General features: G+C 37.2%; 2 protein-coding genes across 2 annotated transcripts in view; both read right to left on the bottom strand.

Moving 5' to 3' along the window:
- Window positions 1-227: 227 nt before the first annotated feature.
- On the bottom strand, window positions 228-3521 carry FAM209A (family with sequence similarity 209 member A). Its single transcript, XM_020981351.2, has 2 exons — window positions 2075-3521; window positions 228-1309 (listed from the first exon to the last, which is right to left on the bottom strand). The coding sequence occupies exons 1-2, from the start codon at window positions 2321-2323 to the stop codon at window positions 1052-1054; spliced, it is 507 nt and encodes a 168-aa protein (XP_020837010.1). The 5' UTR covers window positions 2324-3521; the 3' UTR covers window positions 228-1051.
- Window positions 3522-4769: 1248 nt separating this feature from the next.
- RTF2 (replication termination factor 2) overlaps window positions 4770-21697 on the bottom strand; it is a 65531-nt gene continuing 48603 nt past the window's right edge. The window contains exons 6-9 of the mRNA XM_020981438.2: window positions 15474-15587; window positions 7226-7280; window positions 7042-7137; window positions 4770-6077 (exon numbers count right to left, since the gene is read on the bottom strand). Of these exons, the coding sequence (XP_020837097.1) occupies window positions 5902-6077; window positions 7042-7137; window positions 7226-7280; window positions 15474-15587 (441 nt within the window). The 3' untranslated portion in view covers window positions 4770-5901. The remainder of the gene's footprint in view (window positions 6078-7041; window positions 7138-7225; window positions 7281-15473; window positions 15588-21697) is intronic.

Raw genomic sequence — 21697 nt, 5'->3', positions numbered from 1 at the left:
CTTTACTAATGCAAAAAATGCTTCACTTTTCCTAAATCAGAGGACTGTGGTATGTACACCTTGCCAAAATTTCCTCAAATTTTCAAAGTTGTTATTACTTGTTGTTCTTCTTAACAGTTTACAACCATCCTGTTGGCAAAGGTCCTTTTTTGTGGGACTTATGATGCCCTTCAATATTTCAGGGGCTGCATTTCATTTCAGTGTAGGAATAGCTTTCACCAACCAAATGTTCTGAAATCACATGAACTTTATTAAAGGTTGTTGTATTAAGTATTTATGAACAAATACACATTTGATAATTACTGACTTGGATGGAAATCTACTTCTTCAGCCTCCCTAATGTAAAATAGAAGAGGAAAAATGATGGCTCTACGTGCTAGTTTTTTCGTGCTTATAAGATCCACTCCTGATGAACTCTATAACACCATCAATAGCAAAAGACAAGGGGCAAGGAAGAAAGAATTTCCATCTGATCTGGCATTCAAACTCTTGAGAATGGTGAGAAGACTTATAGTTACATAACACATTCTACAGGGTCATACATTTCAAAAGCTGTACTTGACCTTTGTCCAACTTTAATACAATCTCCCTAGAGATCATAGAAGCTCTTTGTTTAGGCAGCTGTATCTAAAGCCACATTTCTAAGATATATAACATCAAAACAGAAATACTCTTCATAGAATACATATGTTTGTAACTGGGAAAGAAAAAAAGTTTGTATGAAAAACTTTGCCCTTTCTACAACAGTATTTTTCTAATAATTCCCCAGACCCAGTTAAAACAGAGAAAAATCATTAACATCATGGCCAAGGAGAAAGTTTCCCTTGTAATTCTGGGCAGAATGTGTTGACTACTAACATAATTCTCTATTTAAATAAAAAAAAACCTAAAGTCACCAGTCTCACATAACAGAGAAGTTAAAAGTTTTTAAAATATTAAAAAAGGTATGAAATGAGGGAATTATTTTCTTGGGAATAGTTTATTAGTTTTTATAGTGTTTGTCAATCATTCAACTTTTTCTTTCCTCTTCTACTTTGACATCCAAACCAATCTAGTCAGAGTCATCTTCTCCCCATATTTCATATATCGTAATATTGTTGTGTGGATCTGAAGGGACCTCTGAGTCTGGAAGCTTGAGGGAATTACCAGTTGCCATGGCCATTTTGAGACTTCGCACTTTAGACACAAATGTCACCAGATCCATCTCCAGTTGGGTTAAGGTATTCAGTGCATAGTCTTTGTTAGGGGCAGCATTCTGATTTTTCTTTTGTAGGGGGTGGTACAAACTTCCGCCGCTTAGGTCCTTATCCTGTCAAAGAAAATATTAGTAATGAGTCATACACTTGGGGTTGGTGAGGAGGAGTGTGGATCAATCTAAAGTAGCTGTTGTTGTCAAAGTATAACTTAAACACACTATGTTGTTCCCCTCTTGCCCCCCAGACAGCAGGATAACCTAAGTTATCGGAATCATATTGTATTTATAAATATGATCAGAAAGAATCATATTGTATCATAAAATTACATTTATATGTATATTGTAATTATAGAATTATTTTCATGCTGTAAGTCACTAGGAAAAACATAGCTATTTTCAAATAGATAATGAGCCAATTTTCATCCAAAATAGCTAATGTTTTAATTTTCCTGACTTGTCATTAATGCCTGTTATCTGAAGGAAAATCCAATCTGGAGTTTGTGTATTTGAATCTGCTTATGGAAATATTTTTTTCGAGTTAGTTAGCTTCAGAGCAAGGCCTTTGGATACTCTCTGCCAGTTAATCACTGAAGAAATGATGGCTCCTTATGTACTCTAGTTCGGAGAACAAGTTTTAAAGGGTTCATTTAATAAGCCGATTCTAAACCTCTCTTTTTGGTCAGGTTCTCTTCCTGACATAAGGTTATTTTTTAGTCCAATGATTTCCTCGACACAGGTATCTTCCATCCCCACTGACATTTACCTCTTCTGACACATATACTGAAAATAAAGCCTGATCAAACTCAGACACAGACAACATGTGACACAAAATGTAAAGGCAACTCAATACTTCTCTTCCATTCAAAACTAGATCCTCACCTTATTTTTGTCACCTTCCCCTCGGAATCTTATTAGAGCATAGAGTAGTCCAACAAACAACAGCCAGATCCATTTACTCCCAAGCCAGCCTTTGGCCTGGTCAGATAGATTCTGTCTCACCCGAAAGTGGCCTCCGCAAGGCACATCACCCGCAGGTTCTTTGGCTTTCTCTTTCAGAGAAGAGAACATAAAGGCATAACCTAAAGCAGTGCACATCAAAAAGAACAAAAAGCATTTCAGCATATGCATGATGAGCAGAGAGGGGTGAGTATTTGCTCATGGTGAGTGTGTTTCCCCAGGCATCTGGGAAACTGAAAGCCAAGTTGTCTGTGTCTTTTGTGACATCACCACCTGCCTGAATCACTAGAATACATCATAGGTGCTGGAGGATGGGGGGTGGGGAAGTGTGTATGTGTAATGGCCCATACCACCAGGTCAGAGAGAAGGGCTTAAAGGGGCAGGCAAGAAAGATGGGGCTGGATTAATCTAAAGCCCAATGTACTTCCCTGTTCTTTCTTTATATTGCCTGTGTACTATAAGCCCTTATTCCAAATATGTCTTCCCACACAAACAATACTTTTGAGTTCTAGGAATATATCTTTATCACAGATTGCAAACTTTTTTTTAAACTTTAAACATAAAGACCAAAGACCCTGGTCATATATGGAGTTGCATGCTGATGTGTATCCTGAAGTAGAGAATATTCTATACTTACTGACACAAGACTTTGTTTAGTGCTTAATATCATCACTTTTTTTTTTTTTGCTGAATACTCGCTACGTGCTCAGCCTTGTGTTAAGCTGTGTGGTAGACAGAATACAGGTTAGTCTAAGTCATGGTCCCTGCCTTCATGAAGCTCAAAGTATAGTTTGGAAAACAGGAAACACACACACACACATACACACGACTAGCAACAAGATAGAACAAGATAGGGCACTATCAGGGCAAAATTGCCTGGGGGTAATGACACGGTGGTCTAAGAATTCAGAGAAGGAAAACAAAAAAATCTCAGAACTGAGAGAACCCTCTCAGAGGATCTAGGCCAACTTGTGTGTAAACATGAATCCCTCTTACAATATCTCTTGAAGACTTCAGTGATATATCCATGAAGTCAGGGAGACTTTAAGGAAGAAATAAAGTTTTATGGAGAAAGGCTTCATAGAGGAGCTGGTAACTGACTGTGGTCTTGAAGGATATTTTAAGGAATGGATATATATGCTGGTCTGGGGGTGGGGTGGGGGTGGGAGGAAGGGAGTAGTGGTGAATTCTGTAAAGCATAAAAAGTTAAATTCCAACAAATACTCAATTTCAGAATTTTCAGTATTGGCATATACCTACTTATAGAATCCACAACAGGGAAATTATGTTTATTACACACATTTTTTTCCTTTCACTTTTGTCAAAAAGTACCTTTGGCTGTTAGAACTTTTCTTTAAAAGAATAGGAACCAGAAGGAGTAAAACAAAGAAATTTTAGCTCACTGATGAATACTGAAGAGCTGAGTCCAGAGAAGATAATATTTAAAGGATAGATTCATTTAATAAAAACTTAGGTTCTGGGGGCAGCTAGGTGGCGCAGTGGATAGAGCACCAGCTCTGAAGTCAGGGGTACCTGATGCCAAATCCAGCCTCAGACCAAACACTTGACACTAGCTGTGTGACTCTGGGCAAGTCACTTAACCCCAATTGCCTAAAAAAAAAAAACAAAAAAAACCAACTTAGGTTCTGGTGAAAGAATATCTTCAGGAAATTATACTTGGAATCAACTACAATGATTTCAGGCCATGAAAGCCTATTATCTGGCATACGTCTGATCTGTCCGCTCACTCTCACAATCACTAGCCTAGTTCAGGCCCTCATTACTTCTCGGTCCTAGTAAAACAGAAGCTTCTTGAGGATGGGAAACATTTTTGTCTTCAGATACCTGGTTCTCAGCACATTGGCGCTTTATAAATGTTCGTTGAATTGGACTGAAATCCTGCAAACAACCTCCTGGTAAGTCCCCCTGCTTTCATGTCTCTTTCTCCTCCAATCCAGCCTATGGAGTAGCATTGCCAAATCATTCAGGAGGCAACAGAGAGTCACTGAAAGGTTACCTAACCAAAGTACTATCAAAGCCACTGATAATTTGTCCTCCATAAAGTGGCGCCGACCTGGCTTCTTTCTATTTCCCTATACTGCAGGTGTACTGGAATACTCCTCCTGTAAACACTCTGGACTTTCCTTCCTCCATGCTTCTGAATACGCCATTCAACTGGAATGTTCTCCCCCGAGAACTCCACTCTTACACATCCTTTAAGATCCTTCACAAAATTCTCCTCTTCCAAGAACACTTTCCCCTATTCCACAAATCAGATGTGATTTCTCCTCTGAAGCCCCAGGAGCATACTACTTTCTACTAAAGAATCATTAACTTTTAGAATCAGAAAGGATGGTAGTAAATGTTTGAGTTCAACTCTCTCATTTTATGAAGGAAACTGAAGTCCAGAAAACAGATGTGACTAACCAAGGGCACAATACTAGCTACACTATAGCTATCTCCCTACTAAACGTAACTTTAGCTCCTTGAAGGCAAGGCTTCAATTACTCATCATCATTTCCTAATTATCTTTTTATTCACCTCCAGCATCTGGCATATAGTGCTCTGCATAGAATAGGCACAAAATCAATGTTGCTGAAATGAATAGCTCATGACAGACAATTCAATTCAACATTTATTAAATACCTAATAATTACAAGGCAGCCATGCCAGTTTTGGACAAAACATGGTGCTGCCCTTAAGGAATCTGTATTCTATTGGAACTTATATCTACACAGCAATCAAAATATTAACCAATTTCTACCAAATGACCATAACATGAAAAAAGAGGCCATACATAGTGATTATGTATCTTTAACTGGAAACATTACAATGAAGCTTATAAGCTTATTAATGGGAAAATTTACTGTGTTAGAACAACGGTTTTACAGAAAAAAATTCTTACATAAAGAGGTAATGCTGAACACCAAAACTGGTAACTAAGGACTAAGACCTTGAGAGGCAGAGATATCCTAGTAATTAGGGGGCTCTTCATTTGATTACATGGATCAGATTCATTTGGCTTATTCCAATGCCCTAAGATATTGCCACCCATTACATCAACTCACCAAAAGATTGTTGTTTTTTCCCCTTATCTGACCCTTATTTTCCCCTTAGCTGCATTTATATATAAAAGCCAGTGTCAAACTATATTTGTTCTATCTTTAAAGCCACACATCAAAGACATTTTCTCTTAATTATTTTACAGAAGTGCAACTTTCTGGTTTCCTCTATCACTGAAGTTAAGGGCATGACCTCTTCTGAAATGCCCCTAAGAGACCAAAGTAGGTAATTTTTTCTCCTCTTTCAGTTCAACTTTACTGTTGGACACAAAAATCAAGACAAATAAGCAATAGTTTCATCATTAGTATATGCTTTATTTTAACTTAAACTGCACCTGCAATTTAAGATGAAAAAGGCTGTTAAGATTTTAATTATTTTAATGATTAAAATAATTAAAATTACTAGTCAAGATGAAATCAAATTTACTTTAAGCATTTGATGCCTTAACAGTTTAATATTCTCTAAAAATATGCTTGAAGAAATACTGAATTTCTCAATTATCTGAGTATTTGCTATCTTTCCTACACACTCAATAATTACAACTATTATACTTCATACAGACAAGGCAAGTTTATAAACACTTTTCAAAATATAACAAAACAGATAATATTAGATTACAATGACTAGGCTACACGAAAACTATTCTTCCTTGGGGAAGAGAAGCTGCAATCATACAACATAGTACTTTAGAAGCAATATGATGTGTGAGTAACCCAACTGGAGGACTCCTCCTTAGAGCGTTTGGCTGAGCTGTGTGTTGTAAAAATAGATTTGTAGGCCTCTGATTCTTCACTGTCTGCTATGGATCTCTTAGTAGTTCCAGAAGACTTACTGACTTTTCCTGAAGAACTTCCATTTGTTCCTAGAAAAACCAAAAAACAAAGGCACCAGTTTTAATTCTAGCATATCAAGTTAATATTCTTTTACCTTTAACAGAAAACATTCCATGTTGCATTTACTCATAAATGTCAATCTGTTCCTCAGGTACGTGTTCCTTCTATCTTCCTAATAATCACAAATTATGTAAATATAAAAATTATATGAATGATGATATAATCATCATTTCTAACTCCTCAAATATTGACATAGCTAGGAAATTTAGTTCTATGGGAATTTCTACGCAGTGATATCTTATTTTAACGACAGATTTATTGGGTAATTCTACTTTATATTGCTTCATATATGTTTTATATCAGGAAAATGTAAACATTTCCCCCTTTAAAATAAAGGATGGATTGCAAAAGAACACTGTTATTTGCTATCAGTGCAAAGGACCTCAGGTTGAATTTCTAATTGCCTCTTACTAACTGTGTGGTTCTGGGCAAGTCAACAAATTTAACTTGAGTTGCCTCATCTGTAAAATGAGTAACAATGATAAAATGTGTATTGAAGAGATTTGCCCAAGTCAGTAAGTCAGTAGCTACATTACAGTTTTGTCTAGTTAACATTTTATACTAAATGAAATAGTAATTTAAATCAATACTAATTTCAATTTCAGGTTTTCTTATTTGTCTACACCATTATGCAGTAAGACAGTGGGGAAAAAATGATGTGTTTCTAGTTCTCCCTAAACCAGGGTAGAGTTTCTACCCCCCCCCCCGACCTTGGCAGTCTGGTGAAGCGTATGGACTCCTTCTTAGGATATTTTTAGATGCATAAAATAAAATATATAGCATTACAAAGTGAACCAATTATATTGAAAGAGTTATTAGAATATGTGTGTGTGTGTGTGTATATGCATGTATACACTCTAATCAAAAGTTAACAAACTCCAGGTTAAGAACCCTTACCCTAAACCAATAATTATTTTCTCTAGATGAACAAACCTGTGCTTTTCTGAGTAGAGTTGAGTTTCTTCTCTTTAGAATTAAAGTGTATTTCTTCATATTTTAAACCCTTAACCCTCGATGGCCCTGGATAATCTGTAAAAGAATTAGAGCATAAAATTAGGAAGGGGGGGAAGGGAAAAGAAAGTAGCCTTTTAGCATAATGAAATTATACTAAAGTTACCTTCAGCGACATCTGGCTTAGAAGCTGATTCTACTGCCTGGGGTTTTTTGGATTTCTGGCAAAAAAAAAAAAGGGGGGGGAGTGAAATCTGAGATTAAACAGTTGGGAAGAAGCATACTGTCAAATGTGCTTTGGAAATAGATTTAAATCTATCAGTCATGTTAACGTGCTTTATACAGTTGATTTGTTCCCTTTGGAGTACACCTCTGAGACTCCAATAATTCACACAGGGATCACAGGATTTTAGAGTTGGAAGGTATCATAGAAATCTTTTAATCTCTCTAGAGGTGAACAGAGATTCAAAGATTGTGGTTTTGATTTCCCAAGATTATAAGCTAGTTTACCAGAAGAGCATGTACCAGAACCTCAGTGGGGTCCTGACCTCTGATCTAAGGCTTTTTCCACTAAACACCAAGGTATCATTCATTTTACAACTCAGTATGCATCTATTAAACACCTGTTGAATTTCAATCCAATGTTTATTAATCACCTAATTAAGTTCAATACACCGTATAAGGAATTAAGGATACAAAGATGAGACAATCCCTGTCTTCACGGAGTTTAGAATTTACTAGGGAGTGGGGCGAAGAAAAAAACCCAAATTACTACAATCAAAATTATAACAAGAGTAAGTGCATCAAAGCCTGGACTGCACATTTTAGGAAGTATCTTCCCAGGTAAAGTTTTCCTAGAACACTTGGTTGGGATCTAGGCTATACCTCTTCTGCACACTAGCTTGCAGTATGCTTATCTGTGAGTACAGCTGTTCCAAAACAGCCTCCCCCAGCAAAAAGTAAGATCTTTGAGGTATCATAGGACCACAGGTTTAGAGCTGGAAGGAAACTTAGAGGCCATTGGCAAAGACTGTCTTTTAAAAAAATCTTTGCCATGTATGTAGGAAGCATTTAAAAGACTAGGGAAAACAGGAGATCCCAGAATCATATTTCCCATTGAAAGAAATGAAGACATTGAAAAAAAAGATGACTAGAGTCATCTAGCCCAACTTCCTCATTTTATAGACATGGAAATTGAGGTATGGAGAGATTAAATGACTTGTGTAGGGCCACAAAGACATTAAATGACAAAACAACAAAACAGAAAGCTGAACCCACATCCTCTGACTCCAAATCAGTGCTTTCCCCTGTACTCTGCTGCCCTCTAAATCATCAGGGAAGGCTTCAAGGAGGAAGTAGGGTCTGGGTTGGGCACTGAACACAAAGATTTCAAAGGGGGAAATGGAAGACAATTCCAGACTTATGGGAGATACAACATACAAAGCATCCAAAAGAGAAATGACAGGACAAGACAGGGAATCGTTGAATATTTCCAACATGACACTCCTACTGGCAGTAAAATCTCTACACAGACTGATAGAAAGCTAGCAGAGTATTCAGGATACTTTTACAATTAAGGTATTTTCATAGACATTTAGAATAAATATGGAGGCCTCCAAGCTAAAGAACCACTTTAATCAATGAACTCAGTTAATTTTGCCATCAAATTCCACAACAGTAAAATACTTATAAAAGGTACTTTCTCCCTCAAAACAAAAACAAATAAGTGTAGCAATATAAAACTTGTAAATGTTTAAATACTGGAATGAACACCAGACTATGAGTGAGGACCCCTGGGTTCTAATCCTGGTTCTTTGACTAGTTGGCTGTGGAATTTTGGACAGACCATCTGATCTCTCTGGGTTTTAGTTTCCTTCTCTGTAAAGTAAAAGGAGTTGGATCAGAATATACTGAATATCCCTTCTAGTCCTACCATTCTACATTCCAGGAATCAACTGGAATGTCACAGTATAAATAGAATTTTATCTTTAAAAGAAATTAAGTACTACTTCATTGGAACCCACCAGATGGTGCTAAAGAGACATTCCAGGGCATTTTAGGAGGTATCAATCAACCAGCCAGATGCATCACCAGCAGAAATTTAAAAATAAAATAAATAACACTACACAAAAAGGAGAATCTTTGTTAAATGAGAGTTCACTATCTTTTTGTTTTAGATCCTGAGGTCTGTTCATATAAAGCAAATTCAAAGTTGTTTTTTTTTAAACTACCTCCGCCCATTTCTCATATAGGAAGCACATAATATGGTGGAAAACCCCTGGATTTAAGAAACAGGTTCATAGGCTCATGGGAGCTAGAACTGGAAGGAACCTCAGAGGAGGAGCTGAGCTTGAAACCCAGCCCCTGCACTATTTGCTACCTGAGTAACATCGATTACTAAATACTTCTCAAGGGCTCATGTGTAAAATCAATGAGACTGATACTAGATGGCCTTAAAAGCTCTTTCTTTCCAAATCCAAATCTATGATTTATGATCCTAATTGGGGTGGAGGAGAGACACATTCATTTTTTTAAAAAATGAATCAATTTAGTTTTGAAAAGGTCACAGACTTTAAAGATATATGATTATAATCATGAGCAATATTCACTTCAAGTGGAAACCATTTCCTAAATATGGTAACAACTAAACATTATAAGGCAATATTATAAGGAGTCTCTAATCTGTAACAGAATTGTACATTATTTTCACTGGATTTAGAAAATATTTTTCTGTTTGTCTTTTGCTATTACCTATATTTCCCAAAGGATCCCTTTTCTTCCAAGCCCTTATAACAAAGAAGACTAAGGAAGGGGGGGGAAAAGTTCAGCAAAACTAACATTTTCATTAGCTTTTAAGGAACTTAGGAACACTGTCATTCTTTGGTGGTTTTCTTTAAAATAATAAGCTTTAACCACTTTGCTAAAGTGATTTCTTAGCAAAAAGAAATATGGCTAAACAAAGTGCTAATTTTTAAAAGCTAAAAGATTCTTCAAAATTTCCATCATTTGTGTTCAAATATAACCTTTCTGATAAATTGCTCCCTATTTTAGAATAGTGATGACATTTATGAGATTTTCACTGCATGGCTTATACGGCAATAAATACCACTACCACTTAAGGATAGAAAATGAATATAAGGATATTTAGGCCTAACTTTGATCTAAAGCCATGCTTTAGGTCACTGATGTTGGCTGTGCTCTACCCTGGTGGTTCCTTAAATTCTCTGGTCTCAGATCTCCTTTAAAAAGCACTCTTTTTTTTTTGTTTTGTTTCCCTGTTTTTGTTTTTTTAGGCAGTTGGGGTTAAGTAATTTGCCCAGGGTCACACAGCTAGTAAGTATCAAGTGTCTGGTCTGAGACCAGATTTGAACTCAGGTACTCCTGACTTCAGGGCCAGTGCTCTATCCACTGCGCCACCTAGCTGCCCCATCTCCTTTACACTCTTAAAAATTATTGAAGAACTCCTCCCCGCAAGAGGATTTATTTATGGGAGTTAGACCTACTGATATTTGCCACATTAGAAATGAAAATATCTTAGAATTGTGAAAATCATTTTGATCTTACAGACTGCTAAGAGGGTCATGGTGCTGCCTAAGGCATCCTGAGATCCATACCTGGAGAACTTCTGCTTTACCCAACAGCTTTAGCAAACAAGTATGTAAACTAGAATCAATGAATACCCTAGGAGATTTGTCATGTGGGTGGGTTAAATGTGTCGTCCCTCAAGCCTCTCTATTTTGAGTCTTCTTCTCTTCCTTCATATATAATCTCTCCTAATAGAAAGATAAGTTCTTTGAGGGTAGTAGGTGCTATTGAATTTTTATTTGTATTTCAAGAACCTGGCAGAGAATCTGAATAATAGGCATTTAATAAATGTAGGCTGAATTGAATTGATTTGGCAATTCCTAAAATTCCTTTTAGGTTTAGATCTACAATGAATATGATCTCATCAGCTTCCACAAGTTCAATTATCATCTCTACCCAGGTAACTCCCAAATCTATATATTCAGGTTTAACATCTCCCCTGAACTAAAGTCCCATATTATGTCTACTGGATATCTCTATCTGGATGAGCTGTAGGCATCTCAAACTCAACAAAAATCTAGACACCTAGGTTCTCAACTTTGTAGCCATCCTTGACTTCCTGGCAACTACTCTCAATTTCTATATCTAATTAATCACCAAGACATACAGTTTCTGTCATCACCACCACCACCACCACCATCATCCTTTTAACAGATATCATTTATATAATGCCTACCATGTATGTGCCAGGCAATGTGCTAAGCACTTTACACATATTATCTCATTTGAACCTCACAACAACCCTTGAAGGTAGGTGTTGTTACTATCCCCATTTTACAGATGAGGAAACTGAGGCAGACAGAGGTCAAGTGGCTTGCCCAAGGTCACACAGCTAGTAAGAGTCTGAGGCCAGATTTGAACTCAGGTTTTCCGGACTCCAGGCCTGGTGCTCTATCCACTGCACTACCAGTTGCCAACATCTCTAGCACTCGTCCCTTTCTCACCACTCTCAGTCTTATACCTACAGTTCAGGTTTCTTATTAACTCTCACCTGTACTGTTTGAATAAGCCTCTTAATTAGTCTTCCTGTTTCTCATCCATTTCCTCTTGAATCCATCTTCTAAACAGCTGCCAAACAGATATTCTTAAAGCAAAGGTTTGATCATGTTACTCCACCATCCACCGTCTCCCCACCAGTTTTTGATGGCTCCCTATTGCATATGGGATAAAATACCAAATCCTCAGCCTGGTCCTCCACAATCTGGCTCCCACCTTCCTTTTCAGTGGTATTTCACATACTTCTCCTCTCTGTATTCTGTAACAGCCAAACTGCCCTGCTAACTGACCTTCCCACACAACATTCCATTCCTTTCTCTGGACTTTTGCACAGCTTCCTCCCTCATGTCACATTTTACTTGCACCTTATTTCCACCCTAGAGAACCCCAGCTCCCTTCAAAGCACAGCTCAGATGCAACCTCCCAAAATGAGGTCTTTCCTGATTGATCCTCCCATTCATGGCACACTCTCTTATTGTCTTCCTCCTGAAGTTAGCATTTTACTTTGCATATACCTTGTATATATCTAGTTAAGCACATGTTTTGTCCCTCAACCCAGAAGAAAGTACGCTTCTGGAAAGCAGGGATTGTATTGTCTTGTTTTCATATTCCCAGATCTGAGTCAAAGAATTACAGAATTTCAAAGCTAGAAGAGACTCCAGAAAGGACCTATTCCATACCCCAAAATGACTCCTTCCATGACAACATACCCAACAACTGGTCATCCACGTTCTGCTTAAAATTTTCCAGTGCTACACAGGTGGGTGAATGCTACACCTCCGCCTCCTGAGGCAGCTTGTTCTACTTCTGGACCATTCGAATTATTAGGGAGTTTGCCTCTAGGGAATTTCTACCCATTGTTCTTGGTACTCTGATGCCTAACAGAAATCTAACTCTTCTTCAAACATCTGAAGACGGCTATCATAGAGACCCTGAATCTTCCTCCTCCTGTGACATGACTTCAAAGCCTTTTACCATTCTGACTGCCCTCCTTCTCCATTCTCTACAGCTAATCCATGTCCTTCTTTTAAAATGTGGAGCCCAGAATCAAACAAGTACTCCGGATATGATCTAGGGAGGCAAAGCACTGGGCAGTTCTAACCTCTTACTTCCCAGATGCTAGGTCTCTTAATGCTTTTTTGGTTACCACATCACAGTGATGACTCATAACGAGCTGCCAGTCCACACCACTTCTTTTTCCAGACATCCTAGTGCAGGGTTTGAATGTAGTAGGCACTCATTTAAATATTTCTGAATTGAATTACTTGTGTCTTTGCTCTTCAAGTCTGTTTTACTTTTCTTTTATCTAATGACTTCTGATAATTCTGGAGCCTTGTATTACATCGTGGTGTATATTTGACCCTTCCTATCCAAAGATTCCCTAAATTTTATTATACTGCTAACACTCTAATCTGATGCAAAAAAGGTTGGGTTAAATAGATGCTCATTCATTAGCAAGGGTATACTGACATACAATATTAATAGTTCACAAAGAGCTTTACATATATGAAGTCATTTGAGGCTTGTAACAACCCTGGAGCATGAGTGTTTCTATTATTTTCATCTTATAGATGAAGAAACCTGACCAGGGTCACACTGTCAATAAGTGTTTGAGGCAGGATTCAAACTTAGGTCTTTCTGACCAGATTCCTGACTTTATTTAGTTTAAACCTCTCTCTTGTTGACAGACATTTGCTACAGTATAATCGAAGTTCAGGAGAAAGATCTGGAGTTTGATTAAATCATATATAATCAATCTTTATTATTTGTGGATTCCAGATTTGCAAATCTGTCTACTCACTGAAATTTCTTTTGTATCCTCAAATTCAATGCCCACAGTGCTTTTGTGATATTTGGGGACATGCACATAACAGGGAAAAATTTGAATCACCTGCCCAAAGTGAGTTCAAACAAGGCAATATGGCCTTCTTCTTTCAGCTCTCATATTGTAAACGTGTCTCCTTCACATTCTACTTAGCATCATGTTTTTCATTTTGTGTTTTGTTGGTGATTTTATTATTTAAAATGGCCCCTAAGCTAAGTGCTGCCTAGTCTTTCTAAGCTCAAGAAGGCTGTGATGTGCCTTATAGAGAAAATGTGTTAGATAAGCTTTCAGGCATGATTATAATTCTGTTAGCCATGGGTTCAATGTTAATGAATCGATAATATGGTACATCCAGAGTAAGGAAGAAGAAATTTGCTCATCTATACGTAAGGCTGCTCTGGAAAGTGCTAAAGTAAATATTAGACCTAACCGAGTATTCGACCAAGGAGCAATGGTTCAGTATTCGCTAATTCAGTGTTCACAGAGACTTTATAGAATTTAACTACCTCAAAAGACAAGAATTAACTGTAATCAGAACTGGAAGGGAACCCTACTAGCCATCTAGTTCAACTCCTTCATTTTACAGATGAGAAATAAATGTCCTAGTTTGTTCTTGTTCAACCCCATTTGGGGTTTTCTTGGCAAAGAAACTGGAGTGGTTTGCCATTTCCTTCTCCAGCTCATTTTACAGATGACAAATTGAGGCAAACAGAGTTAAGCGACTTGCCCAGGGCCTCACAGCTAGTAAGTGTCTGGGGCTGGATTTGAACACAGGAAGACAAGTCTTCCTGACTCACGGCCTGACACTATCTCCTAGGCCACTTAGCTGTCTGGTTCAAGAGTTAAAAAGTTATTAAGTGTCCAAGGTGGGATTCAAAACCAGTCCAATATTTTATGTACTACATATTTTTAAAATTTGTACTCCATGATTTGGTGACAATGTAATAACAGAATAATCATCAACACATCTACAAAAATACTTAATTTGAATGAGTATCACATTTAATAGCAATAAGATTTTTTTTTTTAAAGAAGTGACACACTTCAAAAGTACGATAAAAGTTCTGGATATCTGGGAATCTCAGCAAGTTCTGTTTGAAAGGAAGCCTCCAGCAGCACTTCTCAAGTGAGTGCCGAGCCAGCAAAGGTCGTGGAAGTTGGATTATATGTTTTCTGAAGTTCCTTTTAACTGGAAGATTCTACGATTTTATGCGTCATTCTGGGTGGCTCCCTTTGGGATAAATGGACTTTGAAAAAACTATTTTTGGGGAAAATATTCCAAAATGCATTATCTACTTTTCTGCCCTACAAAACAGGTCACATTGCATTTTTTGTCTTTAAAAAAATTCTCATTTTTATTAATGCCTTGTTTAAAAAATCACACTTGTTTTGTAGGGTATGGTGGTCCATATAATCCCTGCTGTTGGGAAGGCTCTTTGCACAGGTTATATACCACTTCCTACTTTTGTGAATATCAAAGGATCTATGATTTTATCAGCCTGAAGATTCCAAGGTTGGGAATTCTCTCAACTAATGGAGATGGCAACCATTTCAGATTCAGTAGATAAATTCTCAAGGAGCTTCTTATGGCATGCAAAGGTTAAATGATTTACTCAGGGTCACAAAGCTAACAAGAAAGGCTGGACTGGAACCCAGATCTTCCTGAAAGCAAGCCTGCCACTCAATCTGCCATGCCATACTGGCTACGTAGCTGAAACAGAAGTGAACCTGATGAAGAGTAATTCAGTAAGTAACTCTAAACGCTTGAACTGGATAACTAACCAATGCTCTATAATTTCCTAGATTACAGTGGAAAGTATAAAGACTTTGACCAAGGTTCTCTTAACAGCTATTAAGAAGCTGAGAAATAATGTAAATTGTATTTATCCTCATTAAAAATAATATTCAAATGAACTATCATGAATGTAATCTTACCAAGAACATATCTAAAAACATTAAAGATAAACACACTGGCATGTATGCTGGAGAATGAAACAAAGTATATTACCTTTTCCAGTTTCATTTTGAGTCGCCTGTCTTCCATTCTCTTCTTTAACACCTCTACATCCTCTTTATTACCATTAAGCACAACGACATCATCTTCTTGAAAAGGGACACCACACTGGAATAAAGGAAAAAAGAAAAGCCTTCACATCAGTGCTGTGACACCAGAGATTCTCACAGTCCCATTTTCATCCCATGTTTCCTGACATTTAGCACCAGTTTTATGAAACACATTTTGCTTTCTAAGTTCCTTTCTCCTTTTCCTAAGTTTTCCATTATATATCACTCCAGAGCCCAGAGTTAATATATTTCCTTACTCATTCAGCAAATATAATCATTTATCTAGCATTTACATGTGCAAAAGTAAGCAAGTTTGTAAAAGTATGTAAAAGGCTTTACATACATCACGTCATTGTTGAGTCAGGCATTACAGGTAGTGTCCCTATGGTTACCTGATCTTGATGGAGCTATCACTACTTTTTCTACATTGTCCCAAACCCACCCCATTCTATAATTTTTTCAGGAATGAAAATCAAGCTCATTAGCCAATAACTAAAAGAATCTGCCTTTTCCTTTTTTTCAAAAATTGGGGTAATTTCCACCTTCTACCCCCTGAATGGTGTTCCAAAAACCTAGAGAAAAAAGAATATCAAGGAGGAGAGTTAATCAGTGGTGTCAAAGGCTGCAGAGAAGTTGAGGAGAATGAGGTTTGAGAAAGTAAGATTTGGCAACTAAGAGATCACTGGTAACTTTGGACAGAGTAGTTTTAGTGGAATTATGAGGTGGGAAGCCAGATTATAAAGACTTAAGAGAGAGAGAGGAGAGAAAGTAGAAGCACCTGCTTTAGATGACCTTTTTAAGGAGGTTAGCCACAAAGGGCAGTTTTGTGTCATCCGTAAATTTGACATCTACATCTTTAAGTCACTGCTAAAAATGTTCAAAAGAACAGAACCAAGAGAATATCTCCAAGTTTCTCTACTAAAACCCTTCCAGCTGATAATGACCCATTAAACAACTCTTCAGGGTCAGCCATTTAAGCAGTTCTGAAATTACACTTACCTTATAGCTCACCTGAGAGGCATGAAGGACTTTATCAAATGCCTTGCTAAAATCTAATTAAAAATATATTCAGAATCCTCTTAATCTGCCAATTTAATAACCCCATTAAAAAAAAAAGGAAATAAAGTTAGTCTGGCATGATGAAGCCCTGACAGCTCTATGTAACCAATGCTTCTTTTCCACTTCCCTTCCCTTTAAGAAGTTCTTTAATTTTACCAAGAACTTTTAAGTCAAACTTAGTGATCTATATGGTCTGAAGACTTCACTCTATTTCCTTATTTGAAAATCAGGACAGAGTTTGCCCTTTTCCAATCTTGAAGTGCCTTTCTCACTCTTTGTGATTTCCTCCTTTTTTTTTTTATTGTTTTTTTTTCTTCATGATTTTTCAAAGATCATTCTGAGTGTTTCACCAATCACATATACCCATCTATCCTGGGATGTAATTTACCTTGGTCAAGTGACCTGAATTTGTCAAGGGAAGTTCCTGTCTGTACCTACTGATCTTGGGTTTCAGCTCTAAGTTAGTCTTTTCTGTCTGTTTTCCCTCATCCATTGTCCTCCGCAGGGAAAAATGAAACAAAATAAGCAAGAAGCTCCATTCTCTGTCACCCATTATCACCCACCCACAACAATGGAATTTTTGATTCTATTCTTTCTCTCATCTAGGTTTAAAATAAAAACCTGTTGTCTGTTTATCATGCCAGTCTCAGTTCTGAGCTTTACAACTTCTAACACTATTCCCAAAGTACCATGCTTTGCTTTTGCATTTATCCTGTTACCTGCCTTTGCTTCCACGTCTTCTTCTAATTTTAAAGTTGGTAGAGAGCTGACAGCCTTGAATTTCTAACTATGACTGTTTCAATACGTGGTCACAGAGCTCTGCAGGTAAAAAAAGTCCATTCTAGTGAAAGGAAATAGTATGGCAACAGTAATCCTGTAAGCACCACATTTACAGGATGGGTGAAGGTCTACACTCTTACTATTAAGAGCTACAAATAAAAACGTATGTAGTTCTACAGAAAACAAAATGTACAGGTTCATCTAAAAGGTTTAAGAAATAACTATTAAAAACAAGGGCAGGGATCAGTATAGGACAGTGGGTTTGCTCTTCAGAATCTGTTCCCAATTTCAAAGGCCATGGAAAAATGACCTAGTATCTGTTAGCTGAATTTCACAAATAAACAGCTGCAGTCTACTCTGCCACTTATTGCCTGTGTGACCGTGGACAAGTTACTTAAACTCTAGGCCTCATTTCCCTCATCTGAAAAGAGGGTGTTGGACTAGATGACCTATTAGGTTTCTTCCAACTTTAAATCGATAATCAGACATCCTTCAGGAGTATCCCTGGTGAGTCAGTTCCTCTTTCATCCAGTCTCTGCTTCTTTAGGCCATGCTGAATTCTGCCTTTAAAAATCAAGCTACTGTTATTACTACCAGTTTGGGACATAAACTAAGAATGATTTGTGAGTCATGACAGGACAGCAAGTATCAATCTGTTTGCCAGGAACAGAGAGCATGATGATATACTGTCTACTTCTTCCAGCTGCAAAAATGGGGGGGTCATGGTCTTGATCCTGAATGACAGTATAGTCTAAGAATGAAAGAATTTAGGGGCAGCTAGGTGGCGCAGTGGATAGAGCTCTGGCCTTGGAGTCAGGAAGACCCGAGTTCAAATTTGGCCTCAGATACTTGACATTTACTAGCTGTGTGACCCTGGGCAAGTCACTCAACCTCGAATGCCACCCCTCCCCCACAAGTTTAAAAAAAAAAGAATGAAAGAATTTGGAATATGCTAATGCCCTTAATATAAAACCAGGTCTTATTGTCTTTGTATCTTCCCTAGATCCTAGTCCCATGGCTGCAATTATTAGTAAAATCAAATGAACACATTTATTATTAACAGAATCAGGTAAAAAAAAAAGTTGACTTTTACCTTCCCCCAATCCTTTGCAACAACTCTGGGTGCTAGACCAAGCTGCTATATATATCTGGTATGGGATCTTCTCCAGAAACTCAAAGAATGCTTTATAATATCTGAACTATCATTTACCACAATCACAATTTACTTTTCCTGTAATGGAAACCAAGATAGAGAGCAAAGTTGGCAACATTCCCCTTTTCCATTACAAAATTCAGACAGCTCTTATCTAACTGCTTTTCTTCCTTAATGGGGGGGAAAAAGTAAAAGCATGTGAAGATTTAAGCCATATTTTTAAATTAATAAAAATTCCTTATAAATTAAATATGGACAGAAATTAAGTTCAAGTGCAATTCTGTTTTATTTTAGTCATTATTTCATTACAATCTAATGGCCTGAGTACATGACATACCTATTAAAAAGAAGTAGCACAGACAAAATGGCTATTTTTCTTTTAAATCTTATAGGTCCTTTATTTCTTTCAATAAAGAGAAATCATGTGTTTTAAAAAAGTTATACTTTTGCATATTTTTTCATGTTTAGCTAAAATCCTGCTCTAACACCTTTCTGTTGCATGCAGGTGAGTCTGGGTTCTTGAAGGTCCATGCTTTTGCAGATTCTTTCCCACATGGAACAATTTAAGAGTAGAAGGGCTCTTCACCCAAATGACCACAGGGTACTAAATTCAGCAGCCATGGTAACTCAGAAGACCATCCACTAAATGGTAAAGGGGCTGTAAACTATCAGCACTGATGAAATCAGAGATCAAAGATTCCTGAAATACTACAGTAAGCTCAGATAATTAACAGGAAGCAGCCTATTTGTCCATTTAGTGTGTCATCACACTGATACTGGGCGGAACCAGGATACTGGCTTATTTCCTATCCAAGAAATGAGGGACAGACCTTGTGTTAAAAAAAAATAAATCAGACTGGTGTTTAAGCTACTGTTCAGAATTCAGGATGCAGCTCTTACAGGAATATTTTGGGAATGAGGACAGATGTTGAACCGTTGCTTATTTTCTTATTTTATTCATTCAGGAGAAGCAGCACAAAGAGTACTGGTCTTGGACCATGAGATTTAGGTTTGAAATGAATCTCCAACATTTACTAGGAGTGTGATTACAGGGAAGTCATTTAACAGCTCTGAGTTTCAGTTTTTTAAAATGTTTTACAGATACTTTCTCTTTTACATCACTTTCACTTCCCAATAGAATTCACCTTGTAATATAGTCTTAGTTTTCTCATTTTGTAAGTAGGAATAATAATAGGGTCACTATAAATAGAGTGCTTGGTAAACCTCAAGGTGCTATAAAAACCTAAGTTACTTTTTGTTATCAAGTAACATTTATTAAGCCTCTACTATTTATAATATACTGCACTACAGACAAGAGAATCAAACAAACAAAATATTTCTTCCATAATGTGGACCTTCAAATTCTTGAGGACACCTATCATGTTCTTCCCTCCTCTAAGTCTCTCCCTCCCTCTTCTTTAATTAGTACTGATAATAGCTAACATTTATATAACACTTTAGGGTCTGCAAAGTGCTTCATATTATACACTATCTCACTTTTGCCATAGAACAACACTGGCAGGTAGGTGCTATTATTATCATCCTCATTTTACAGATGAAGAAACTGAATCCAAAGGTTAAGTGACTTGCACAAGGTCACATAGTAAGACTCAAATTTAGTTTTTTCCTGACTCCAAGTCCAGAGATCTATTAAACCAGCTAGCTGTCTTTCTATGAAACATCTTCAGGTCCCTTAAACCCATCCTTTTATAATATATTTTTCTACCTTTAACATTATTTTCCAAGTCAAAATTAAGCAGCTTAAAAAACAAATATTTAAATGCTCACTCTGTTTGTTTCCAAGTTCTAAAGCAGAAGTGTCAAAACACACTGCCTGGCAGCCTGAACCAGATTAAAATATAATTGGGAAATATTTAACAAAATAAATAAAAATAAAATAAAACAGACAAGACTACATTTTAAAACTAAGTCAATATGGGGCCTACAGGGAGTTTAGATTGGTGGCTCCCTTTTCTATTTGAATTTGACACCACTGTTTTGAAGTCTTTCTCTGATAGTTCGTGGTCTAAGGAAGGAATTGTTAATCTGGCATCTGTGGACTCTTTTGTTTTAAATATTTTGAGTTTTTCTTTTTCTTTCTTTTTCTTTTTTTCTGGCTAGGTAATGGGGTTAAGTGACTTGCCCAAGGTCACACAGCTAGTAAGTGTTATATGTTTGAGGTTGGATTTGAACTCAGGTCCTCCTGAATCCAGGACTGGCACTCTATCCACTGCACCACCTAGCTGCCCAAATATTTTGAAAACTATTTCAATACAATTGGTTTCCTTTGTAATCCTACGCATTTTATTTTATGCACTTAAATGTACTATTCTAAAAAGAGGTCTATAGATTTCACCAGACTGACAAAGTGGTCCCTAACACATAAAAAGGTTAAATTCTTAGTTTAAAATCTCTTCCAAAGCTGACATTCTCTGATGTACAAGGCACTATATGCTAGACTTGAGGCTACAATTCCAAACCAAAACAGGCTCTAGCTTCAAGAAGCTTACATTCTACTGAGGAGGATACAAAATGCATACCAAAAACATAAAGGAAATAGAGAAGGAATCAAATGAACAAGAGAATGACACTGGTAAGAGATGACAAGACACCTGAGCTGGCCTGGGCACAGCTTCTAAGCTTATTACCCAACATCTTGTGACCACATGAAGCTTTGCTTTATACTGACCTGTGTTTATGTCTTACTAGACGTAAGCTCCATGAAGTCGAGAGGCTTGTCTGACCTAAGCTTTCTAACTTACCTAACAACTCACACACATAGTGTTCAGCTCTAGGCATATTTGTTGGCTGGGTATTTGTTGAAGGAATGAATGAATCCTTGGCAACAAACTTATAAATCTGTGAGAAGTAGAAAGTAGCACTTCAGAAATGGAAGTAGGGAGCCCCAAAGGCATCAGAGAATGCTTTTGGTAACCAAACTCTACAGCCCGCTGCAAAGTATAGTAGGGTCAACAGAGATGCTACACGGCACTGCATCTGCCAAAAGCTAGTCTTTTTCATTCACAAAGGGGCCTTTTATTTCTTGGCTTTCATTGGATGAAATTAGTACCCCACCTCGGAGACTTAAACCTATAACTTTAAAACACTGGACTTACTGGATTTCAGTTAGCTCTAGAAAAGATATAAAAACATCAACTTTATCCTACCTATACAAA

Source organism: Phascolarctos cinereus, unplaced genomic scaffold (genome assembly GCF_003287225.1).
Source record: "Phascolarctos cinereus isolate Bilbo 61053 unplaced genomic scaffold, phaCin_HiC Scaffold_2;HRSCAF=192, whole genome shotgun sequence".
Classification (NCBI taxonomy): Eukaryota; Metazoa; Chordata; class Mammalia; order Diprotodontia; family Phascolarctidae; genus Phascolarctos; species Phascolarctos cinereus.
This window is presented reverse-complemented; position numbering and strand designations above follow the sequence as displayed.